At 42.5% G+C, this 25,969-nt stretch overlaps 1 protein-coding gene across 11 annotated transcripts in view; it reads left to right on the top strand.

Moving 5' to 3' along the window:
- The window catches only part of FGFR2 (fibroblast growth factor receptor 2), an 86,189-nt gene that overhangs the window by 5,696 nt on the left and 54,524 nt on the right, over positions 1–25,969 (top strand). For 5 of the 11 annotated variants that reach the window (XM_069797121.1, XM_069797118.1, XM_069797119.1 and 2 more), the window contains 3 exons: positions 14,527–14,793; positions 15,472–15,546; positions 22,788–22,957. In XM_069797121.1, coding sequence (XP_069653222.1) covers positions 14,527–14,793; positions 15,472–15,546; positions 22,788–22,957 — 512 coding nt within the window. The remainder of the gene's footprint in view (positions 1–14,526; positions 14,794–15,471; positions 15,547–22,787; positions 22,958–25,969) is intronic. The other 6 variants (XM_069797125.1, XM_069797127.1, XM_069797128.1 and 3 more) reach the window with 2 other exon arrangements.

Here is a 25,969-nt window from a genome sequence, read left to right as displayed (position 1 = left end):
CTAAAGAGCTAAGGAGGGGCTGCTTTTTTATTGTCATGAGCTGGTTGTCTTTAAGAATGATTTTACTGTATTGTATAGGATCTTTCCTGCTCTCTGAGCACCTTTGGGGGAAAGCAAGGCTTCCTTCATAAGGTTTTATCTGTCCTTTGGAGGATTGATTACGTTTCTAATGACTCAACTGTCAAGCTGATATAATAGTCCACAGAGCATTTCTGATCTGGCAAGCATGCTGGAGAGGATTTGGCCTTCACACGTTCTACTGCTCATGTCCACGGATACAGCTTTGTTTTTATTTAATACATTTTCATGCAAAACTTATTTGTTTCTATCCACTGCCTCTAAAAATAGACGTCACCAGCTAACACCACATTTTTAGAATCCGTTCCAAGTACATTTTTATTGATGGCAGGGGATGAACTATTTAGAGACGATGAGCCCTCCTCCCTAGCAAGCATTCCTGAAAAAAATTAACAAAGTTTAGCAATATTGTCATCTGTCAGCCATAGAGATTGTTGATAGCAAAGATTTTTGTTTTTTTTTTTTCTCTTGAAGGTAACTCGAGAATTAAAAAAAAAGCCCAACTCTCATCACCACTTACTGTATGATTTGTTAATTGCACATCTGGTGCCTTTTTGGCTTTTCAGAGGAATGACAAAATCATGAATAATTCTGTTTCCAGATTAGCTGTTTGTAGTGAGGTCCCCTAGTTTTAGGGTTAAACCAGAAAAATGTGATTGCATGATTGGTGGAGTATTTTACAGGGAGAAGAGTAGTATTTTTTGAATGATGCCTGATAATTTTTCAGCTTTTTAGGGAAAGAATAGCTTTTATTATTTTAAAAAGCACAGTTTAAAAATATGTTTCTTCCACAGCGAGTATCCAGGGTGTGGAATCTGGGTTTTATCAAAGAGTAAATTGTTAAAAAGGATTTAAAACTTCTTCCCTAGGCAGGAATGTTACTGACATGAAACAATTTTAGACGTGAGAACCCGAATCATTACCAGAAACAAGGAGGAAAAAAAAAAAAGCTTCTAAGTTAATGGTATAATAAGAGCTTTTATGCTGCAGAATACAGGGAATTGTGTGGGATTTATATCTGAGATTTAGGAAATAAAACCTCCTTTATGTACTTCGTTAAACCCCTTTAAAAAAAACCAACTAAGTTTTTACACAATCACCTTTTCTGGGTTCCATCACTGCCACCCACAAGCTCTACGAGCTGAAAACAAAACAAAAAACCCTTCAAAAAATCTCTTCAAAGACAAAGCAGACTTCTTTTTTAATTTAGTAAATGCCAAACATTTTGGCCACAGCTAATCTGGGGGGGTCAGGTGCTCTAATAATGTAAATTTTCGGTAGGGCTGCTGACTGTGCAGTCATTAGAGCTATGACATTTCATACCAGCTGAGAAGGTCAACAGGGCCATGACCTTTGGTGACATGTGTTGATCTCTTCTTTAGTCTTCCTTCATGGACATACCCTGAATTTTGTCTTTTTTTTTTTTTTTTTTTTATGTTAGGTGCTTTTGTTGTTACTATTTATTGTCTTAGTGACTCAGAATATTCAAAAAGCTGTATGCAACGTTAACAGGAATTGAGATTGTGGCTTTTTGTTCCTTTGATTGTAATGGAGAATATACTCTTGTCTCTTAGCTAAACATAACTTTAGGGACATTTGCAACCGTTTTCTTCAGAGTATCTGGTCAAGTATGTACTTTAGCACAAGCGGCATTTATCTAATAGGGCAATCGACTGCGTGGGTATGCGCAGGATACGTGCACGAGATTGTCATGCGTCAAGGTACGTTACTTGTGGTTATCCGCAGTCAATCCGATCTCTTTGGTAGCACGCTTCTCTCCGGGGCTTTTACAAAACGCTGGACTAGTCGAGCTCTGGATCTCATCTCCGACCGTGAGATATCACTCTGGTACATATGAAAGTATTAACGCCGAAGGTGGCATCTCGAGCCGTGGTAACTTACAACGTCAGTATTGATACCGTGGGCGCTCGCTAAGCGTGGTTGTCGTTGGCGGTGGTGGTTTTCATCCTTGAGCAGCGGGAGCAGAAACAGGAGCTGTGTGCGTTAGTTTGGGGACTGTCAGCTCTCGAATTGTATCTTGCATCAAGTGTTTACGTGTATGTTTTTTGTCCTCGGGAGTATAAAGACTTTCTGCTTTTAAATATTTAGAAGTAAGTCTACCCCAGCGTGTACAAAGGAGCCATTCTCTTTCTGTGTACCCAGGCTACGAAGGCCTTTGATGATAGCCAGCGTTTCAAAAGGGCTCTGACCGCACACGTAGGTTGAAGGGTTACTTTGTGAACTGAATAATTAGTTTAGACGTATATTTGATAAATAGCAAGCTCTCCCTTGACCTTCCCTTGCCCAAGCCGTGTGTTATCGTTCTGCCGGGTAGCTAATTTAGTCTCTTCCCCACGTGCGATGCCTTGACGCCGTCCTTCGAGCACCCACGCCGAGCCCTCGCCTGGTGCAGTAACAATGTGTTTCAGTTCCTTTAATTTAGGTCAAGTTTCAAAGGACTAATTTAAGCTTTCCACGAGGGACAGCCTAATTCTGTGTCCTGTGAAAAACGTGGTAGTTCAAAATGGCCTTAAAGGTGCGTTTGGGAGGTTCCTAGGAGCGGCAGCGATGGAGAGGGAACTTCTTTAATGGGTGATGTGGACTTATGGTGGGCTCTGAAGTGACGAACCAGTTGTCCCTTGGGTTTTAACTCAGTCACAGCTATTTGTTGGCACTCAACAACACACAAATAGAAACACATTCAAAGCAATACCTTCCTTTTGTTGTAAAAACATTGCATAATATGAACAACATCATACCTTCATTTTTGTAAAAGTGCTTAAAGGTTAAGGTCCGTGCCACTGCCATCCTGCTGTGAGGTGCTGGGGCTGGTGGGACCCCACGAGGTGATCATCTTCCTGGGGCAGAGGCAGTGGAGACCCACCAGGATGCTGCTTCCAATTTGGTAGGGAAAATAAAGCAAAAAGTTTACCCAGGGTTCCCTTGTTACCTTTTTTTGGTTGGTGTTTTTTTTTTTTTTTTTTACAAGAACAGTGGCTTTGATATCTGCAAGTTATGATTAACAATTCAAACTGGTTAGTTAAATCGGAGGGTTGTTTTTTTTTTTGTTTGTTTTTTTTTGTTTGTTTTTTTGTTTAAGGAAGGGCAATTATCACAGCCCATTATAGAGGAATGTGACATCCCCACAGCTTTGGGTGAGGGTTGGATGCCCTTTTGGGGATCTGGTTCAGTAAGTTATTTGGCCCAGTACAGGAATTGCTAGCTGAGATTCTGGGGAATTGTACAAGCAGCCAGATTAAATCAGTCTTAATGTGTCCATTCTGCATTTAAAATCTGCAGTCCTTTAGCTGGGGCATGGTCTTGAGCTGCAAACTAATTGGGCATGGGTAGGGTTGTTATTTACAGTCGGTGTTGATGAGACACTGGAGTTAGTAATGTGTCAGCGTGGCAACTATTTTGCAAAGTAGCACAAATAATTGCACGTTTCTGGCTTATCTGCTATATGATTGCAGCTTTTTGAAGGGGGGGAAAGAAATATTAACTTTTAGGAATTTGATTCCTTTAGTGGGTTTTTTTTGGAGCCAGAAGATTTTCAAAGATGCTGAGTTGTGGGGTTTACTTTATTTATTTATTTTTTTAAAAACCACTTGTGTAGATAAAACACCAAACCAGCGACTGACTCCAACAGATGCATAATTTTCTAATTTTAAAATAGCTCTTCCTTGGCAGAGAACTCACAACAAATTTCAGCCTATAGTAACTTTTTTACAGGCAAGTTAGAAACCTTTGAAAGCAAAATTTACAATGAAAATGCTGACATCTCCAGTTATGCAAGGTTGTGTACGCATGAGACGATGGACTATTGTGGTGTTTTAATAATAACCATAGCATAGTGCTTAATGAGCATATTTCTATGTCCAGCTTCCCAGCTTCAGTAGATATGATCACTTGCCTTTATACAAATACATCCAAAGATTAGTACTTTCTTAGAATGAATATTTAGTTTAGGAGCAGATGGGAGTGCGAGAAAAATACTTAACTGTCCCTTTTTCTATCATTAATAGGAAAAAAAAAAATCCTTACTAGAAGGGTCAGATTTTTAAGTGTTAAACATTTGCGAGTCCTCAAGGTTGAAGCTTTAGAGTGAATGTGGAGACTTTCTTCGAAGCAACACTCCTTAGCAATATAAATCTGTGTTTTTAAAAGAACCATCACCCACTTAGGCAAGTTACGTCTTGTCTATTTGTAATAGTGCACCTGGTTTAACTAGAAGAGAAAATTTATTTGAGTGTAGTTAAACACGTGCAAAAATCATGCTGAAAAAACAACAGGAACTCCAAACCTGTCTGAATCGATGAAGAGTCTGGAGTTTTGCATCAGTGTGACGGAGAGTTTGGTTGCTCGGTTGCAGGTTGGACACGCCGTGCTCCTCCATCACAGCTGGTCAGGTGGGAGCATCTTCTGCAGAATTGGTCAGGATGCACCGATTTGTGTTTGTGGAGGCTGTGGGGAACTGGACAATACTTGGTTTGGCATGGAGCCTGCCAGGGTAAAATTATCCTTACAGCAATTGGAGAACCGATTTGAAATTCAGACCTTTGAATTGAGGTTCAGCACATTGCGCTGTGTGTCTGTAGTGGTTTTTTTGGGGGGATTTGGCACAGCACACCCCCAAAATCAGAGCTGCTGTCTTGCACTGGGGACTAAACTGGCTTTTAAACTGATTGAAAGAGAAGTTGGATACAACTTTGAATACAGGCAAATCTTAAATAAAGACCAGATTTGCAAGAGCGCAGCAGCCAACGGCTCCTGTTAAAATTACGAAACGTGCACTGGGAGCGCCGAGCTGTTCTGGAAGTTTGGCCCTTTGGGTTTCAATCAGAGTTGAGAGCGTCAGCGAAACTGTGTCGGCATTTTACTGCTTGGGGACTGTGCCTCTCAACGAGGACAGTTGCAAAATGAGACAGTCTGTAAGATGGGTAAATATTTATGTGGATTTTTTTTTTAAACTTTTAAAACCAGCTTATAATGCATCTACCAATTATGTACAACTCCAGGTTATCCTTTCCCATCTCTTAATTATCACCATTGGTTTATTTCTTTGAAAAAGAACCCTTTTTTTTTTTTAAGAGTTTGTTATACCTGGACCTACTTCTGAGTGTCAGAGTAGTCAGCACCTGGTTTAGAAATGTGTCTCACGGGCTTCGCTTTCTGCTGGTTCAGGTCCTTTTGCTGCTTGTCACCACACAAATGACATTATCCGTATCGAAGAGAGGGACAGAAAGGCAAACTAAGTGCTAGCTCAGTTCTACCGTGCCGCTTCCTTCACTTGCCATGCTATTATTATTTTAATTGTATTTTTAAAATGACTGCAAGTGAAAGCATTTGGTGAACCTCAGCGAAGCTGAGGAGTTGTGAGATCTGACCTACTTTCATTCCCTTCCTCACATGCTGTTGCAAGTTGTGTGTAATTATTGCTTTTCCTCCCCCGCAAAAGAACTGGCTCATCAGTTTGGGACATTAACTGATGTCGAGCAGCCTCGCGAAGCGCCAAGCGCCTTACCGTAGCAAAGCCACAAGAACTGAGGAGGGGAAAATTCCTCTGTACCAAGGAAACGGCTTGCATTTGTGAGGGTTTACTGGGAAGGGCAATGCGCTGGGAGACTGGAAGGGAGAAAAAGAACGATGAGAAGCTGGTTGGGGAGGAGAAAATCATATTTTGGCTGTATTTTGTTGTTTTGTTTTTTTTTTTTTCCCCTAGCTTTTCATGAGCTTCTATTTTGAAGGGAGTTTTGTGGCATGGTAGTTATCACCTCAGGCTTTCTCCCAGGGGGCTTGTGGCTGTTTTCTCAGTGGGGTTTGGAGTTGGACGCTGTGGCTGGCCATGCCTTAGCAGTCCGCACTGACCAGGACAAGCCTGTAGGAGGTTAAATTGTGGTTGGGTGGAACAGAACTCGATCAGAGCGCCATGCTGCAACTTATTTTTGCATCTAATAAAGAGTTGGGGTGTAGAAAAACTACCTAAGGTTCATGATATTCATTCTTTAGGGTGGCCTATATGGGTGTGCAGGGCTACAGGTGAGCTGCTGGCAGGACCGGCTGCTGTGCAGCAAGGGAAAGTGTGCTTTTGTGAGACTTGCTTTGCAAGTTTGTAAAGTGCCCTGCTCGGTGTCACCGTGTTGCAATGTTTAATTTGTTTCAAGGAAAGTAATACGACTTACAATTCTGAATGCCACCCAACAGTTCTTAAAAATCATTTAAAACCCCCAATTTAAAATTTGAGCGGTTCTTGAGCTTGGTTCTATTAAACACAGTTTAATCACGAAAAATAATCCTGTTTAGATATTACATTGTCGAAGTACCCAGATTTATCTGATACTGTTTACTTGCCAGGGGAGCACAGGTATTTCAGACGTGCAGGATTGACACGGAAGCTCCGTAATAAATCGGCAGCGCACCACTACTGTGTAATAGCCCTTCTCCCAACAATTCAGAAGCGTTTGAACCATCTTCCATTAGTATGGCAAAGTGCCCAGGAGCCACTGCTACAGTAAGGCGTGACAGAGGTGTCTGCAAGTTAAAAATAACCCTTGTCATGTAAATGTTTGTGGGCCACCTGGAAGTGCTGATAGCCAGCCTAGCTTTTAACTTCAGGGCTTGTTCTGCTACTTCTTCCTTGTCCCCAGGAACCACTGGTGACTGTTCTCTGTGTGGAGCTGGAATTAAATTAGCTCTGGTATCTTTTGACTAAATGTTGCTCTCGGTTAAAAGGGAGTCTGGTATGCCTTGAAGCTTTGAAGTACTTGGAGAATATCCTATGGTTTATGCGCGTTGTGGATAGGACTTTCAAAAGTGCTGAGGGGATGTTTTGGGGATATTGTTTCCAGTGACTTTTTTCAAATCCCACTTTAGGAAGTGGGGGAAGATGAATTTCAGGGGAACAGGCAAGATGAGACTTCCAGACGAGCTGCTAAAATTAAGAGGATTTGTATAGTCAAGTAAAAATGGGACAGTGTACAAAAGAAACAACTGCTGACTTGTTTATAGGGAATCTGAATAGATGTTCTCTGCATCCAGAACTAACACTTGAACATGAAATTGTGCAATTTTTAACCTCACAGTTGTAATTTATTTCTTTTGAATGTTGAGTAGCAATAGTCCCGAGCATGGCCTTCGGCAAACCTGGAAGAAAAAGGTTGTGTTTTTATGTTTGGATTTATGCCGTGTTCTGTTATATTTTTATATTGCTCCTGAAATGCAAATAAAGAACCTGAGAAAAGCTACAGATTGGAATAGATGCAAGAAAATACTAAACCCAAGAAAAACCCTTTGCAACTAAATATACACGCTCGTACCTTTTCCCAAGGCTGCATATCTTGTATGGAGGCTTTCCCATGCAGACTTTAATGCTAAGTTGGACAATTGGAGTTGGTTAAATTGCTCTGTCACTTGGTTATGTGCAGAATACAGTCAGGAAGATTTGATGTTCTGCTGTTGCTGAAAGTAGAAACAATGAGAAAATGATCCTAGTCTTGGATTCTGCTTTTTAGAGAGAGAAGGTTAATTTTTTTTTTTTTCCAGCTTTTCATTTGAGGTTCTGGCAAAAGGTGATTGATACATTTCCCCTTTGTGTTGTATAATAGATTACATGAGAAGAGTCTTCTGTAATGAGTTTGAAGGGTAGTTAATTATTTTTGAGATTGTGTTACATGTGTGTTAGGTTTATATTGTACTCCCCAGTACGCTTAGCACAGAGACTATCACTCTATTACTTTAGGCAGCTGATGGAGCTTATGGCTTGAACAGAAATAAATGGTCAAGATTTGGAACCAAAGGTTCAAATTCTGAAGATGGCCTGTAGTTTCTCATCATAGTGGTGAAATTATAAAAGGCAGCACAATAATTTTAGGGGTTTTGGTGTTGCTGCTCAAGGTTGGGGGTGTTTTCTCCTTCCCTGGCTACCAAGTCTTTGTGCAGAAGACATACCGATGCTTTGCGGTTTCTTGCTCTTTCCTGTATCTGGAGATAAATCCTACAGTGACTGTTGTATAAAGAAGTCTTCATCCTGTAAGGAGCAGACCGTGAAGAACGGGGACAAACAGGAAGAAATTGCAGGGCAGTTCCCAGCAGCAGGAGGTGGCCTTGCTGGTCTCTCTGCTGTTTACTTTGAACTTGGCATGCTCTGAGTCTTCCCTGGCTTGGCTTCCAAAAGCATAAAGCACACAGCCAAGCCCATGAGCATGTGATACTTGGCATTTTTTGATGCACGTTGCGTGGTTGTGCAGCCATAACTCAACGATCACAACTATAAAGACAGGTAGGAGCAAGCAGGCTACAAGTTGTAGGAATTTTTAATCTCTGCATGAAGCCTAGACAAGTACAATTTCTTTTTCTTTTGAGAAGGAGTCGTCCTCCTTTAACCACGGGGTGAGACACTTCAACCCAACTGCTTTGCAGCCATCAAAGCCATGCTGAAATAGTTCACGCGCCTCACCCCGTATCAGCCAACACACCAACTTAGCAGGGGACCTCGTGAGGTTTGCCCCCACTGCTCTTTTCTGCTGGGTGTGATGAGGCCCTTGTGTCCGTAGCCAGGGCTAAATGCTGCTTGGGGGTGGTTACCTCAAGGAGTTGCAGTTCCATAATTGCTCATCTGCCAAAGAGCATTACACAAGGTAGGTAGATGTAATCACGTGGAGATAACTTTTAGGTGTGTATGCAGAGCTTTTTTCTTGGCCAGGGGGTCCTGCAAGTGGTGAAACTCTTCGCTGCTCATGAGAATTATTTATTTTTCTAGGTCTTCAAAGCTTAGGAAAACAAGTTAGTGCACTGTAATATTTTCCCTTACCCATGATGACATTGGCAAGTATTTCAATTGGAGGAGATTCACTTTTTTTTTTTATGATCTTAGTGTATGTAGCACTCAGTAGGAGTTGACATGATGCTAGAGGTCCATGCTTCAGCAGGTCAGTGTGGCTGGAAGCTCTACACTTGCCAAAGTACCAGGCATGTGTTATGTGGCAACTCTTACTTTTTCCAAGTGTTCACTTCCAGGGCAAAAGGATTCTTCCTGTTCTTCAGACAATTTTTTTTGGTCTGGTTTCATCTCTTGTACCCATCGGATGACTAGGTCCTTGTAGAATAAGGATAACAGGGTTAAAGAAGATGCCAGGAAAAAATATCTCAATTTATTTTAGAGAGTCTGGCGCTTAACATTTTGTGGAAGTCTCTGCTTTCAAATAGAGCAGCCTGGGATCTTGTTTTAAAGGAACAAATGCAGACTTACAATTTGCCTTATATTTACGTTTGTAACTATCATGGATATCTCTTTGATGCTTTGTGTTTGATGGAGTTTTTCTGCAAGGCCTAGATCTTTTTGGCCAGATTTGAACAGTTAATGTTTTTATACATTAGAGAGGGGGGAAATGATTCCTGCTCTTCAGAATGTTGTTCATTGACAAGGGATTTTTTTTTTTTTTTTTTGTGTTTTAAAATTATGGAAGGAACTGTAGTAATTTGGAAAGGAAAGTATTTTATCAGAAGAGAGAGACTTCCTGATTATGCCTGCCATAGCTGGCAGCTGGCTGGCGGAAACACAGTACAAATAAGACAGCAGGAATCCAGTGACTTTGGAGAAGCAGATGGATGAATTGGAAACACTATTTTGTCCCCCTTTGTATAAGGGGACGTGCTTAGCTTTCGTGGCTTTGGTTTGCCGTTGGCTAACGCGTGATAGTCGCCACAGCCAGGAATGACTGTTTGCGTTTTTAAACCGGTGGCCATTTCTTTTGTAGGCTGAGTTTTTCGTCCATCGTCATCAGAGGACATGCAGCTACTCTTCATATCAGCCCGCCAACTTAAATTGAGGGAGAAGCCCATCGGCTTTTACCTGGGAGGTGGGAGGGAAGCTTGCAAACCTGGCTGATGATACCTGGGCATCCTGACCTGGCAGAGGCTGTCTCCTGGAGAAGAGCATAAAGGCTTGGCTTTGACTCCCAAAGTCACGGGGCCCCGTGGCCGTTCTGCTTCAGGCAGAGTTCGACAGCCCCATTCCGCGTTGCTCATCCAGTGTGGTCTTGCTGGATCTTCCTCAATGACGGGAAACACAGGAGAAGGGGTAGGAGAAGCAGGAGGAGTGGTAGCGGTTGGCAGCCCGGGCTTCCCTGTGGGGACATTCAGTTTTGCAATGAACCTCTTGGATTCTTGACAGGTCAGGTCTGTTGACCCTTCTGGGCACGCTATGGTGAGCGTTTAGTTATTTACTAAAGCCTTTTGAAGCGCAAGTGGCTTGATGGGGTCTGAGGCTTTTGTGTTATGGAGAGTTGTGTGAGAATCTTTGCTGGGGTTAGCTATTAGCTGATTGTTTAATTATTTGGCTCTGTAACTAAGTAACTAAATGCCTTGAGCCTTAAGATAAGCAGCTCTTTGTTAACATTTTAATAAATGGAGGCAAATAATAATAATAATTTAAAACCTAAGGAAGTATAAATCTCTTGTTTCAGTGACCGAATGTTGAATAGGAGCATGATTTGGAATATAATTGTGTGTCTCATAATAATCTGAAATAGCACATTCAAAATGTCCCCGGTCTTCTATTGTGGTCATGGTTTTTATACAAACATTATTTACTCCCATTTGATGGCTGGATGGCATAAGCCGTGCTGCAAGACTGTATGAGCAGGCAAAGAAAAAGTTCACGTTTGTTTATTTAACAGCAGCTTGGTTTTTCACGGTGGTATTGTTCAATAGCTCCACCTATAAAGTTTAAATACATTGTGTGCACCACTATTACCAATAAGGATGTAGCCGAGAGCAGACAATAGCAGAAGCAACGCTCCCTCCCGTCTCCCCCAGCGTTTAAGAACACCACCAGAAATTTTGCACGTGCCTTTGTTGCTTGTTTTTTAAGGGCTGATAGGCAGGTGTTATTCACATCAGGTAATGCACCCTTGCAGTAGGTACTAATGCCACAATCATAGGATTTGCAGGAGAACTTGCTTAGAAAGGAATCCCGTGCCTCCTTCCGTGCAGAGCTGGCCCAGCAGCGGGCTGATTTACGGGCTTACGGCGATGGGTGAAGGACACGGATTCAAGGCAGAGCTTCGGAGAGGGCTGGGGGAGCGTGGAGTGATACCAGATCATCGAGCCTTGCTTGATGGTGCAGGCTCTGCAGGGCTGTCTCCTCCTTCTCCCATCTAGCTCTTTTCACTAAGGGAAAATTCAGGAGGATGCTGCTGAAAACACCGGAGGATGGGTGCAAGCGAGGGCCGAGCGAACTTGCAGTGTTATTTCTCTGGTATGCTCAAAAGACGTGGAAGTGGGGAAATAATCCTGATGTCAGCCTCAGGGGAGCCATTGATTTGAGCACATGAGTTCAGAATTTGTCCCTAAATTTCAAAGCGGTGTAAAAATCCTTGTGCAGTGTCCTGGAGAGAGAGTTAACTCTGCAGCTTAGGTTGTTTATGTGCTGGTGGGAATTTTTTAACAGTTTGAACTGGTTGATTTTTGCAGTGAAGCTGTTGGGCGGACTCCTGCCTCAGAATCCCACCTGTTCTCTGTTTGCTTTTGGGCACCATTTCAAACCCACACTGGAAAAAGTTTATAGGCAAACATTATAAAAAGTGACAGTCTTAAGTGCTGCTACATTCTAGTTTGGCAACACAAAGGCTTACCTGAAATAACTCACTATTTCCAAACATGACTTCATTATTTCATGACAACACTTTGTGCTGTATCTTCCCTGATACTCTAGAGAGAAAGAAACGGAGGAGGATAATATTTACCAAATGCTAATACCTATTTGAAGAAAAACAAGTTTCAATATACTAGTAATTTTCCTTGTAAAAGGAATTTTCTTTTTAAATTTTGAAATAAATTACTGCTCTTGAGTTTGGATTTGGATTTGTGTTGAAAAACTCAGTGTAAATTTGGGGGTAGTAGTTAAAAAAGAGATGAAATCAAGGATGGGAGGTAGAAAATTATTTTCCTTGTAATTGTATGTGAACAACTGATCTGCCTAGGAGGACGCTGCAACCTGTGTGACCATCCTGCGCGTGTCCTGGGGCTCTTCAGCAAAAGCCTCTAATGCACTTAAAGGAGGGCTGAGTTATTTTCACCCATGGCAGCTTTTAAAAAGTTTAAACAAAGGCATTTTTAGACTCCACTACGTTGTTGGCACAGTGTAAACTCTGTAAAGGAAATTTTCTTTGCAGGTAGAGCGTTACAAAGAAGTCTTAAAACTTCAAAGTAAATTAGCTAGCTGGCTTCAGCTGCCTTTTTTTTTTTTTTTTTAAATTTGACAGTGGAATCTGAATTTAAAAAAATCTCAAGCAGACTCAAATATACTCATTAATGTTGGAAAATACATGTAGAAAGCAGCCCATGCTCCTTCTGGAAATTAGATTTCTAACAGCATAGTGTAGTACTCAGTGAAACACCTGCATTGCAGATCTCTGGATTCGTGACTGTATCAGCAAGACTGAATTAGTTTATAAGGAGTATAAAGCTGTATTGTAGCTTGCCCTAGACTTTGAGATGGAACTTTGCATGCCTTGTTATAAAATCTAAATCCAAGAATCTTTAGAGTCTCCGTACTGGTCTTGTTTAAATGGTTTTATGTACTTTTTCTGGCCATCATCTTGGTGTGACGCATATGTCAAATCTGTTGTTTGAAAAAACATGTTTGCCCTAGGGAAAAAGCCAGGAGAAGCTTTGCTTGTTTTGCAAGGACCACATCCCTGGGTCTGTTCTCCCTTTCCTTTGGGCAAACTCCCACTGAACTCCCTGAAATGACATGATTCCAGGATGAGTGGGAGGAGAAATTGGGCACGCTATTTTCAAGTGCATCAGTATAACCCAATATTTAAATGCGTGAGTGTCCCACTGTGGTGGCCACTCCTGGTACTCATAGAATCATAGCCTATGTCAAGTTGGAAGGGAGCCGTAGGGATCATCGAGTCCAACTCCCTGCTCCTCACGGGACCACCTAAAACTAAACTACTGACAGAGCTTCAGCATTTCCAAACTCCTGTCCACAGGCTAGCTCTGATGTGATGCTCGTTTCAGACTTCTCTGTTGAAAGTGCGATACAAGAAATGACAATGCTGTGCCCCAAGGACGAGGAACGCGGGTTTCAGGGTTTCGGTATTCTTAGAAGCGAGCGTGGACACTGAGGAGTCACCTATTTTAATATTCCCTCAGTCTCCCAAACAAACAGAAAGAGGTGTGCGGTTTATTTATATGCACACGCGGTGGTGCACGGTTGGTGCGGGGAAGGATGTGTGCCGGGCTGTGCGCCGGGGAGCAGCTGTCCGTGCAATGCGACCCTCCTCGTGAGCGTGAAGGCATCTTCTGTTTGCTCCTTTCCTTTATTTACTCTTCGTGCTGGACTTGGTGAGGCCAAGAGGCTCGTGGGAGAGGGATATTGTGGTTGTAGGGAGAAACCAGTTACAGAAGCAGTCCCTATATCTGGCACGGCTGGAGTGCGTCATAGGTGTGCTGAGCCGTCCCGCTGCCCCGGGGGAGACGGTCCTGAGTGCCCGGGGCTGCGGTTCCCTTCCCCCTGCTGAGAGCCAGCCTCCGAAGGGGGTGATGAAGCTCTAGTAACGATAGGCAGAAGTAGTTTTCCAAGGATGCTTTTTTGGAAAAAAACTGTGGTTTGACATTGTTCTCATTATTTGGTTAGAAAAGGGAACCCATGGAAGCGCTGTTTTGTTTTGAACTTCTGTATACACTGTGACGTTGAAAGCTTTGCTTGTGTTCCCGGGGTTCTGCTGTATTCTGCTCAGGAGAGGCTGTGAAATAAGAAACGAGGCAAAAAACATTAAAGGAAAAAGTTACTGTCACTGGGAGCGGAGTTGGCAGTGTAGAAGGCAAATGTAGAGACTTTGGGAAGGGTGCAGGGAGAAAAATAAAGGACATCATATAAGCTGTGCAAAGGAACTCATGTTTATTAGCTTAGCTAGTGAAGGGGTTTTTTGGCCATCCTTTTCTTCCGACACAGCTCTTTTCAGTTTTGTTTTTTTTTTGTAAAAAAGCAACTTATAAAATCAGATGGGGAAAGATAAATATTCATTTGAATCGTAGACCCAAATGCTAAGATATAAAGCTGAATTTGTTTTTTGAACTCCTCCTGCCTCCTCCAAATTCTTTGAAGCCCTCGGGTTCAGCAGCACTCATCTCCCCAGAGTTGGCTCGCTGGGACCAGCGATGAAGGGTTGTGCCTTTGTGTGGCACTCGGGAGAAGGCACGTGCTAAGACACCGATCAACAGGGAATGAGCTTTGTTTGTGGTTAACTTGAAAATAAAGCCTATCCCATACCTGGATGTGGTTCAGTTTTACGAGACAGATTGCTGGGCTAATCTGGATGAAACTTTGGAACATAACTTGATTTCTGTGGATGAAAAGGGCCTTCACTGACTTTTGTTGGAAATTCTCTCCTTTCCCTTCTCTTTCTTCTTTTTCCTCCTTTCCTTCCACCTTCGCAGAGCCACCAACCAAATACCAAATCTCTCAGCCAGATGTATATTCAGCACTTCCAGGAGAACCGCTTGAGTTGCGCTGTCAATTGAAAGACGCCGTCATGATCAGTTGGACTAAGGATGGGGTCCCTTTGGGGCCCGACAATAGGACAGTGATTATTGGGGAGTACTTACAAATTAAGGATGCTACACCCAGAGATTCGGGCCTCTATGCTTGCACTGCTGTTAGGACCCTAGACAGTGATACTCTGTACTTCATTGTAAATGTTACAGGTGAGTGAGTTAAACACAGGTTTTTGCATGTAGAAGCTGTAAAATGTGATATAAAGGCATATTGTGATATAACGTGAAACAGTCCACTTGGGCACAGTGAGTTGAGCTGAGTTCTGTAGTTATTTCAGGTATTTTCCTCCTTGTCTTGACCCTGAAATGGACTCGGTTTGTATATGCTCCTTTTACTTCATGGGATCTGTAGTGATTAACAGCTGCTGAATAGCTCTCTGTTTTATGCCACTATGACAGGATTGAATTATACAGAGTCACTGTGATGATGATAAAGCCATAGAACGAATACAAGTTTTTTTCCCCCTGCTTCAGGAGAGGAAGAGGGGTGTCCTATATCCTTTAAGTTTAGAGATAAATCGTTCTGGAGACACTCAGTTCTGCTCAACTGAATGTCTTTAAAAAAAATAAAAATTGTAAGTAGAAAGAGATTTTTGGAGTTAGCAAGCTCCCTTTGGAAACTTCGTAGCGTTTCAGGATTATTAGCTAGTTTTGTGTAGAATTTTATAAGAATAAAACACATTTTGTGGCTGGATTTTCTTTTTCTGTAGCTTCTGCACAACTAACATAACATCTGTTCTCCTTGATCGATAATCTAAGATGTAGCATATTGGTTTATTCGTCTGCAAAATAGGCTGGTTTAAAGACTTGATTATTTTTAATGTGCAGATGCTCTTTCCTCTGGGGACGATGAAGACGACAATGATGGGTCCGAGGACTTTGTGAATGACAGCAACCAGATGAGTAAGTAACAGCGAACTGCCAGAAGTCACTAGCAAGATCCACGTGGAAAATAATGTCCCGTCTTTTGCACTCCTGCCTTCAGAGCTTCTTGATTGTTAACTGCATGGGCTGTCAAATAGTGGTATCTTTGTCCTTTTCCATTTTCTGTTTCACATAGTTCATCAATTGGAAAAGAAAAAGAAAAATAAACTAATATTCTTCTAAATACGCTTTACTGGTCTGTACTTTCTTTCTCCCTTCTTGCTAGCTCTTCTGCAGTTTCCTTTCTTCTTAAATTGAAGTTCAGTCTTTGTCTGGTTTAGACTCTCACAGATGAACTAACTTTCCCTGAACCTGAACTGAAATCTAGCAGAAGAAACAAAGATCCGGCTCACTTTGTTAAAAGGTGGTATGGAAACTTTAAAAATAAAATTAAGTTGTATGAGGCAAATCCTTCAATCCTTAATCTTGGCAGAAATCTCCCTGCGGAGGATAAGTTTGGAGACAATGAGGTTCTTTTGTCTGTAAAGGACCTCGAGGTTTGTCGCAAAGAAAGCAATCCAGCACTAAAACCACATTTTATGTTACTTACGCATGATGAAAATGGGCTAAAAGAGTCTTAAACCTATCCGAATGTTAAACTTCGGTCCCTTTAGAGAATTTGGAAAGCTATTAATAGGCTCTAAATAGAGCAGTTGCTAAGAAAAAAAAAAAGTAAAATTCATATTGGTTCCTTATGCCCCTATGCACTGTTGCAAAATCCCCGCGGTGACTGCTACTTTGCTATCGCTCGTGCTTTGTAAAGTCAATAACAGGCAGAACACAGAAATCCTTCATGGGAGATGTCAGCTAGTTACTGAAGGCAGTAGCAAGGTAGTATATTTGCTCCTCGGCCTGATTAGTAATTGGCAGCTATACTGTATGCTCGAAACACTTGTTCAGATGATAAAGTACGAGCCTGACTTCAGCTCCCCTCGTTAGTTACTGTTGTATACGACTGCCCCTGGTCTGAAGCTGTGAAACATTAGATGCTATTTAAAATGATATAAGTTCTTAGCTGCTTGTTTGGCCCCTGCCATCTGTTAGTGTGATTAACCCAGTCTGATTCACAGGTGCAGCTTGAAGTGGCTGAGATTAAGCAGCTGGAGGCTGCTCTGACAAAGGAATGCGGTGGCAAAGATAATTGGCGAGTTTGGAAAAGGGACACTGCTTTTAAAAGAAGTTGTCTAGGCAAAACCCACCAACCCAGGCAATGTTAGCGTTCCCCTGAAAAGGACTCATGGATAGAAATTCCTTTTAGGAAACATCCCTATGCCTGTTGTCACCTTAGAGCTTTATTGGTGTCGGTCAGAAAAGGGCTTGCAATCTTTTCGGTGTGTTAGCGAAGACAGTTGTGCTTCTAATCCGTGCTGATGGCTTTGGAGATTCACTGTGAGCACAAATGGATTTTGGAAGGGCATATAGCGAGGGGAAAAAAAGAAAAGGACCTGATCTCAAGGCAACTGTGCTCTGTAATGTCATGGTAACTATTCCTGCCCTTTCACGCACCAGGGAGAGCTACCCAGTGGTGTCTTCTGTAACACTAGTGATGTTCTTGTAACGTGAGCTATCGTTTTAAGCTACTCTTAATCAATCTTGATTCAGGAGCTGGTGAAAGGCCATTGACAATTTCCGTCTGCCAGGGATGGGGTGTGTACTTCAGCAGGGGTCAGTCACACTTTCCCTGCTCAAAATGAAAGATGCCTCTAGAGCGTGAACGTTTAAACATCTCGGATCGCGGGTTGAGCGCAAACTCTTGCAGCGTAGAAGGGAGGAAACTGCAAGAAGGCAGATTGCTCCTGAGCAGAGCCTTGCACAAACAAGTCCTCCTGAGATTGCTCTTTACAAGGTGCCTGCAAACTGCTGGGGCTTCTTGCAAGCTGCAGACAGGCGCAGGGAGCAGCGCAGCCTTCTTCCCGACGTCTGAGCGCTCGACGGGGAGAGCCGGAACCGGGAGAACGATGGTGGCACCGTGTCCCTGCAAGTAGTCTGTTTTCAATGGAAAGTTGCGTCATAGTAACTCAGTTGGATTAATGCAACGCTGCTGGAAGAGGGTTGTGATTTGGCAAGATCGGAGCCGCGTGAAAGTTAGGGGTGGGAATCGGTATGGTGCTTCTGCAAACCGCTGAAGCTTGTGTATCCAGCCTCTCCTAAGCCTTCCCATCGGTATCATTTGCCATTCCCCCTCTAGATTTTATAGCGTTTCCAAAAGGGCCGCATTAATTGAAGAAACTCTTGCAAGACATTGAAAAGTGAATGAGGAGTCGAGGAGTCGTCCAAGTCCTCCCTGAGCCTGCCATGTGGCAGGCAGTGGTGTGTAATGGTCAAATGCCCTTTTCTGCCTTCTCCTGCCTACGTTGGGCAGAGCCTGGGGAAGTCCAGGACCTCACAAGAGTCCCTGGTTGCTTTAAGAGAAGTCTTTAAGTGTTTCCTGAACCATGGTTTGAGCTTTGGAGATCTAAAACAATTTAACTGATAATTTACATACAAATTACAGCTGCAATCATTAAGGATAAGCGATGGAAATTGGCCTGGTTATGCCTTTACTGATGGAAACAAAAGGCCATAGTCTTCAAAGGTTGTTGCTTTTTGATGAAACAATTCTGATAAAGTCCAGCTGTCCTGGCATGTTAATTATGATGTGATGAGGCAGGAAATGGCTGTAGTGCCTTCCACAGGAAACTGAACCTTGGCATTCTCATTCCTGCATATTTAAAACTAAAGCAAACCTTTTAGAGCTGTTTTATTTACGATGGTAAGTATTCTTTTAAGCTTTTTTTATTTTCTTTGCCTCTGTTACAAATGTATTTTTCAGAGGCCAGGGTTTTCAGATGCAGGCAGAGAGGCCGTTGAGGAAATCTAGTGTAATTTTCAAGGCTGCCCAGAAAATACAACTGCTCTTGAAGTCAGCGGAGGCTGTAAGTGGCTCCGTAGCTGTGAGGAGCAACTCGTTCTCGGGAGAGGAGGGCACTTGCATGTACACGTGTGCATTTGATCATTTGCCCTGTGTGTATTTTTAAGTAAAAGGCATGCATAGCAGATTTCACTCTGCGTTTGGTGTCCTTTTTAGCTTGACAGATATTTTAACTGTCTGAAAAAACACTGTGGTAGATTTGTTCCAGACTGCATCCTGAATAGCTTTTTATTACTTCCAGCTTTTGTTGAAGGGATTAATGCTTGTGGGGAAGGTGCAGGATTGGTTCCACCGTAAAATAGTCCCCTCTCTCCACAAAATGGCTTTGTTGGCAACTCAGTTTTTCCCTTTGTGGCCCTAAAGAGGTGCCTTAGCTTGGTTCTGGAGGACCCGCTCCAAGGATGTTGACCTGGGACTTCTTTGACAAAGCCAAAGGCTGATAGTCATCAGTTCCTACTGGCAGAGAATAGATTGTTGGTCCTTGTTGCCTCATCCTCATCGTGATTTTGAGAGGTAGCCCTAACTTAAGGGATTTCCATAATCCTGACTTGGTGCTGGCAAGGCAGCAGCTGTTGTGATGGTTGCTCTGAGGTCCACCAACAGTAATTTATTCTGGACCCCGGGTAGCCTTGAAGATGCTGCGATTCTGCCTTGAATTCTAGTCAGGCGACTGGAAGCTTTGTGACTTTTTTTCCTTATCACCCTTTAAACAATTTCTTCTGGGCCAAGCAATGGTAAATTGGCACCAGGAACAAAAAGTATCTAAATGTAATCCACATGCTGTTCTTTTCATGCCTTGAAGAATTTCAGAAAGGATGAAACAAGGTTCAAATTCATCAAATCCTGTAGAGTGGAAACCCACTCAAGGGAGCAGCAAAAATTGGATGTTGCCTAGAAGTGTTTTTTAATTAAAGGTCAAATACAATAGTACTGAAAACCTTGGAGGGGGAGGGGGTTGATGTGACCATTTCAGGTGCACTGTTGCCTGCTTGAGGTGCTTGTCAGGCAGGCTTGGAGTTGACTACTTTTGTATTTTTTTGTGTTAGATTAGATAAGTCCAAATAAAAATTGAGGAGTCCTGAAGTGAAGTGGTCCCCTGGGCTGCCTAATTTCAATTTCACATGCAGGAGATTTGCCTGATTAGATGTAATGTATTTGCAGTGGAGTGCAGTGTGGGTCAGCAGGATATTTTCTTCACTAATGAGAGCTCTAAAAGCAATCAGGAATTCCCACCCGTTCCCCTGCTGCTCATTACCGCTACGTGCTGGAGTCTGCCCTGTTGTTACTGTGAACTTTTAACAGCGGTGCTACCTACTTCCACCTGTCCTGTTAGCGAAGATGGGATGCGATGGACACGGTCCATAAGAGGACTCGGCACTTGATGGTGTATGCTCGTTAACTGCGTTCGTTACTGGTTTTAGTGAATCTGGGTTTGTTCCTCTCAAGACAAACAGAAATAGTAAAAGGTGCTTTTAAGTTATGATAATTCAATTTCTCTGTATAAATGCTGTGCATTAATTGGATCAGTCGCTGTACGAAAGCACAAAATGAGGGCGAGTGTTACGGTTTGTGGGTGTCGCTGCCTTTTTTTCTTTTCCCTTAAACATCCTGAGGAGCTGCCAATATACGTTGCTACTACCTAGTGAAAAATGGTAGGATGTCTTGAAGTGTTTTCGGACAGTGTTTTCAACATGTGATGTCCGCATGTTTTTCCTCAAGCTCCCCTGTGATTCAGGAGCATTGCAGGTTACGCTGAGGGTCATGCGAGGGAAAGCTTTCCAAGCAGAGTCCTTTCTCCCAGCCCGAGGAGTTTCCTTTCTCCGTGGCACAGAACTGAGCTGCTTCTCTTCATTCCTGCCTGCATCCTTCTGTCCTCTTCTCTGCTCCCACCTCTTCCATAGAGCAAACTTTTTCCTCCCTGTGCATTTGTTGTATACGAGTCTTCTTGGAGCACTTCTCTTCCAGGAGCAGAGTTTTTTAAAGGGTGAGAGTTGATGGAAGGGGGGGTTATATGCAAGAAGACCAGAGGATGGACTGCACTATAACGCAGTAGAAACCTGGCTGCATTAAAGCAGCCTTGTTTGGGGAACTGTTAGTGGCTGGATCCTGACCGACTTGGATGCCCTGGTCCCGGGCTGCACCCTGATGGGAGCTTCTCCCGAGCTCGGTCCATCCAGCCTGGGCACTGCAGATAGGTCCATATCGTGGGCGAGCTGTGGATCCTGTGGTTCCGAGGTTGTGCTTGCCAGTAACTGTGTCCAAGGTTTTAATGCTCTAGATGTGCAAGAAGGTGCTTGTGATGGATGTGATGAGAAGTCACCGTGCTGGCTGCAAAGTTGCTGGGTCGGCATTGCCTGTTGGGGGTCAAATCTAGGCACTCACCTCTGAGATACCGATGTAACTGGTTCGGATGGTTGACTGGCTTTGACCTGCTACAGTTTACTTTGACTTTGTGGGAATTGTGGGTAGAGCCCGGTAGTGGTCACCTTCCTTACATTGCCTTGCGGAAGATGTTTAGTGGTCCAGAGAAAATACCCTTTTAATGTATCAGTACCAACATGTAATTCCGCCTTTGCCTGGTATACTTGTAATGTAATTTGGTCTTTGTGTGTAGTAGTTAATTCCTTTGGTTGGCTTTGTTTAAAGTCTTCTGTTGTTTTAATGTGATCCTGGTTTTAGCAAATAATGTTAACAGTGATTTTCTTTGCATCCCTAATTCACTTTAGTCCGTGTAACAATTTCTTCGTGTTGCAGTTAAATTTTCAATAGTTACCTGATCTTCTATTTTGATTACATGCACAAATTTGCTTTGCTTTTCTACTTCATTAATTTTAACACTAATTGCCACTTCGGGCAAAAAAAAAAAATCACTTATCGTTCTTAGCATCATTATAAGACTTGCTTTCAGAATGTTTTCTTTATACTGGGAGAGACGTTGTTAAAGGATTTATTCCTGTATTTTCTATCCAGCTGTATTTTTATTTAAGGAGGGGGGTAGCAGGATTTCTGAGTTTGCACTGATTGTAAGAACTGCTATAAATATTTGAGGAACGGAAGAGTTTATTTATAGTGGAGTGTTAGGCTGCTAATGAAGGAAATGAAACAGGGCTGAGAGAAATAGAGTTATTTTTCTGGACCCCTCTAGTCCTAAAAATTCCACACTAATCTGATTTGCTTCAGGAAAACTCCATTGTAAAAGAAATTAATGTTTCCTACTATTAAACAGATCTTGAATCTTTAACTTTTTAAAAAAACTGTTTGGTGAGACAACTGAAGCGATGCCATGAAGACGCTGTGCAACGTAGCCAAAGTGGTCCATGGATCCAGAGCATGGGATAACCTTGTATATGGATCTATCTATCCAAATTTATTTCTGGGAGGGTAAAAACAGATGGGTAGCTGTATGTTTTGTTCTGCTGTGCTTCCTGTACTGGTATGTGACAAATGATTGCGAACCTGGACGAGAAAGGGGTTTTCCTCATGCTCCTTGTGTGGGCATGGGCTGGGCCAGGGCATGGCAAGGAGCGAGTGAGAGCCAGGAGAGCCTTGCCAGGAGCCGGCAAAAGTGGTCACTTCAGTAAATACCGGCTGAGAGAGACACTCTCCTTTTGTGCCACGGTGTTGGACATCACTGAACATTTGGGCTTTGACGGGCTCACAAGAGTGGGAATTCCCTGCAGAATGATAAATGCTATTGCTGAGTTTTGCTGATCCACATTTACTCATTTGGCTTCTTCCTCTTTGGTTAATATTTCAGAAATATATTCCATTTGTAAATATATTTTAATGGTTTCTGTGACTGTAACAGCACAGTTCACCTTGCTGTTGTACACTGTAAGGTTTAGCGTGCTGCCAGGTAGGTAGGTGGTTTATCCCCCTTCTAACACATGTGGAAAAGTTAAGGCTGATGCTTCCAACAGGTCTTCTGACTTGGTCTGTCCAGCTTCACAGCCAAGGTCCAAGAATTCAGAGTTTACTGAGCACTCACAGTTACTCAACTTGAGGTTCAAAGTGTCTCATCACTTGAGTCTGCTGGAAACTTGGTCCCTCTGTCTTACTTGATGTACACAAAAAAAAGGATATCTGTGGTTAATTATTGGAATTTTGTCATGAATTATATACTCAAAGCTGCAGACTGAGCCATTTGCAAAACTCTGGCCAACACTTGTGACATATGATTTCCAGTCGTGTACTCTTTTTAACCCACGCTTAAAACGAATACGTGCAGTGCTTTATGTCTGTGGACGCGGCTGGAAAGGGAGCTCAGTTTCCAAGTACTGATATTTCTGGACGTATCTTTTTGAAACAGGGGCACCTTATTGGACACATACGGACAAAATGGAGAAAAGGCTACATGCAGTGCCAGCGGCGAACACCGTTAAGTTTCGTTGTCCAGCGATGGGAAACCCAACACCAACCATGCGATGGCTGAAAAATGGGAAAGAGTTTAAACAAGAGCATCGTATTGGCGGATATAAGGTAAGATCTCATGATGTGATTTTGCAATTTCTGTTCTTGACCAGAAGGCTGTAAAAAAACCCAACTTGCTGAAGTCAACAGAAAATCTTTTAATGGCCTTGGATTGAATGTAGAAGCAAAAAAAGTAATTGTTTTCTTCTGGGGAAGGGTGGGAGGTTTCTTTGGCGGTTACTGAGCACTAATTCTATATTTTTTTTTTTTTTTTTTTAACTCAAATTCAAGCTTGTACCATAGCAGTGTAACTAAGGATTATTTATAGAGATTTATTTGGAAAAGACTGACTTTGCAAAGCAGAGTAAGACTATTTGCTCTATTTGTTTTCAGCTGCTTTGTTAAAAACATGACCATCCACTCTGGTGGTTGTAAGCAGTTTAATAAAGGAAGGGTTGGAAGTCAAAAGTTATTATTTTCTATAGAGTTTATGGTCTGTGAAACTGAAATGGGAAGCAGAATTTGAGGGAAAGTAGCAGCAATTACTTACGAGGGTTTGTTTGAATTTTAAACAGCTTCAGATTAGATGTTTCATTCTAAATTGGTGGTTACTGATTAAGAGAGAGTTTTAGGGAGGCCAGCTATCTCTGTGGGTTAGCACATGGACCTTTAACCTCCCAGTATCTGCCTAGGTCAGGTCAGAAGTCAGGATTCGGTCATCTTATCCTGCTCCTCCCAGGGAATGGGAGTGCGTGACTTTGATGGCAAATTGCTGTTCGAGCACTACCCTTGCTGTCCTGCCCTGCATTTTTGAGTTACCTTAACCTCTTCTGCAGACCTTCGGTCAGTGGTTGCCTCGTGTACCCCACACCTCGGCAGCTTCTCTCAAAAAATGAGAAGTTTCCAAGTTAGTTACCGTGTGTCACGGTTGTAAGCCCCAGCCTAGAACTTCTGCTGAGGAGCTCAGAGCAATTTGTAATGGTAATTAAGACCGAAGTTAACTGACTTTGCCAGACGATGCAGTAAGCTCAAGACTGAGTCCTGGGGGCTGCCTCCCCCCGTACTGCGCTGCTGCCTTACCCCAGCGATTGCAGTAATTTCGGGGCGCAGCATTTTGCGATGCCCCGATGGAGCCAGGGTGTGTGTTTCTTTGTGTGCTGTTGACTCGGATCCTGCTTGGTACAAAAAAAAAAAATGTTTTCCAGTGCAGAGGAGGACAAGCCGTAGTCTCCTTTCCTCTCTAGCTAGATTTACTGTACAAAGTGTCAATTTTTCCAACATTTGTGTTAGCAGAGAGCGAAGCCCAGAAAATCTCCCCGCATGAACGCTAATTATCTAAGTAGACTTTTCCATCTATGTTTGCTTACACCATAAATTACTGTTGCTTATGAGTGTACACCTGGCAACACCTTCCGCCTTTCATAACGCTATGGAGCGTTAACGAATTGGCTACAATTCAGTGATTTTCACCTTTCTCGGAGCTTTCTTAAAAACAAAAAAAAGCCAATTAAAAAAAAAACCACCCAAACTAATCCTGTCTTGGAAAATAATAGTAACTGTTTCGGTACTAACTGAGACATTATTTGAACACTTTACATCTCATGAAGGGGAAATGCAGATAACACTCTTGAAAACCGTGAAGGAAAATGTGTGTCTTGCAAGGCAGGATGGAGATACCTGATCTCTGGTTTGGGAGGGTGATCTCTGGCGGGGTAAATCAGCCCACGTGGGGCTCCGTGCTGCCACTGCTAGCCTGTGTTAGGGATCTGGGTGAGCTCATTTAGACTTGTGCCCATTAAGTGGCACAAATTAAATTTTTGCTCATGTGTATTAAACGTATACAGTTTCCTAGGTATGTAGGTACTCTGGGAAGAAACCACAGATGCCTGTTTCTAAAGCCAGCTGGATAAGTGAAGTATATACCTATAATTCTAAATCATAACTTCTTAAATCTTTTCGGTCTAAAGGAGAAAAAGAGGGGACACAGCTGTGGATTTTAGACTTTCTTGTTGCTAAGAAATACGTCAAATTTTAAATGATCTGGTAGCACTTACTTATCATTGTCATTCTGCTTACCAAATCTCTATATATTCTAGATTCTGTCAGTGTTATGAATAACCATCTTTTTAAGATGGAAGCTTGTTTTCTGTGAATGGGTGTTAAAGAAAGAGGCCTCCAGAGCTTCTGGAGGCTGTGTCCTCTTCTAGTTAGAGGAGCAGGATGAGGTCACTGTGGGCTTATTCAAAATTATTCCAGAATAAAGAGAGGATCGTATTTTCCTGACACCTCTATACCGACAAACTTGTAATGAAGGAATCCTTAGAAAGGACTGAGTCTTTCCGTGTTGGTCTGTGTTCAGCCAGATACCACAGCAACTCATGATAATTCTTGTACGCTAGCTTGTCTTGAATCTGGGCATTGCTATATGTAAAGCATTTCTGCTGGAGATCTTCATAATACTTTGAGCAACTAGAATAGCTGGAACCAAACTTGGCCATATCTGCTGTCACCAGTTGATGTAACGCCATCCGTCCCTTTCGGAAAAGGCAATCATCCTTTGAAGACTTTAAGAACAAAGTAAAGGGAAGGAAAATGTGAAGCTTTCCAGTAATCCTCCAGCCACCTCTCTCCTGCTGCCTTGAGCTAAGAAATCCCTTCTTTGTATTCTCTTTATCACAATCAGATAATGACCTGTAGCACTTTGTCCCTCAGACTGGGGAATGTCTTGAGTCAATTTGCACTCAGGCAGGCTAGCAGAAGGGTGTATGTGCTAGCCAAGATAGCTTCCAGAGCGAAATTCCTCCACCATGACTAATTCTGGGTGGTGAATTTCAAAATTGAACGTTTTATGATTTCTCAAGGTATGCGCAAAGTTCCTACAGCGAGGAGAAGGGGATCAGTTATTGAATGTCTAAATCCTTTTTAGTCTTTTTTTATCTGTCTCTAAAGTGATGATAGCTCTTGCTTGTGCATTTAAAGGCATTTTATGATTTCTTTGAGTGAATAATCTAAGTCCTCTATGAGACACCACAGGAGCCTTTACTTTTCTGTACACCACCCGGAAAGCAAATGTACTTCTAT

This window comes from Haliaeetus albicilla, chromosome 11 (genome assembly GCF_947461875.1).
Source record: "Haliaeetus albicilla chromosome 11, bHalAlb1.1, whole genome shotgun sequence".
Lineage (NCBI taxonomy): Eukaryota > Metazoa > Chordata > Aves > Accipitriformes > Accipitridae > Haliaeetus > Haliaeetus albicilla.
This window is presented reverse-complemented; position numbering and strand designations above follow the sequence as displayed.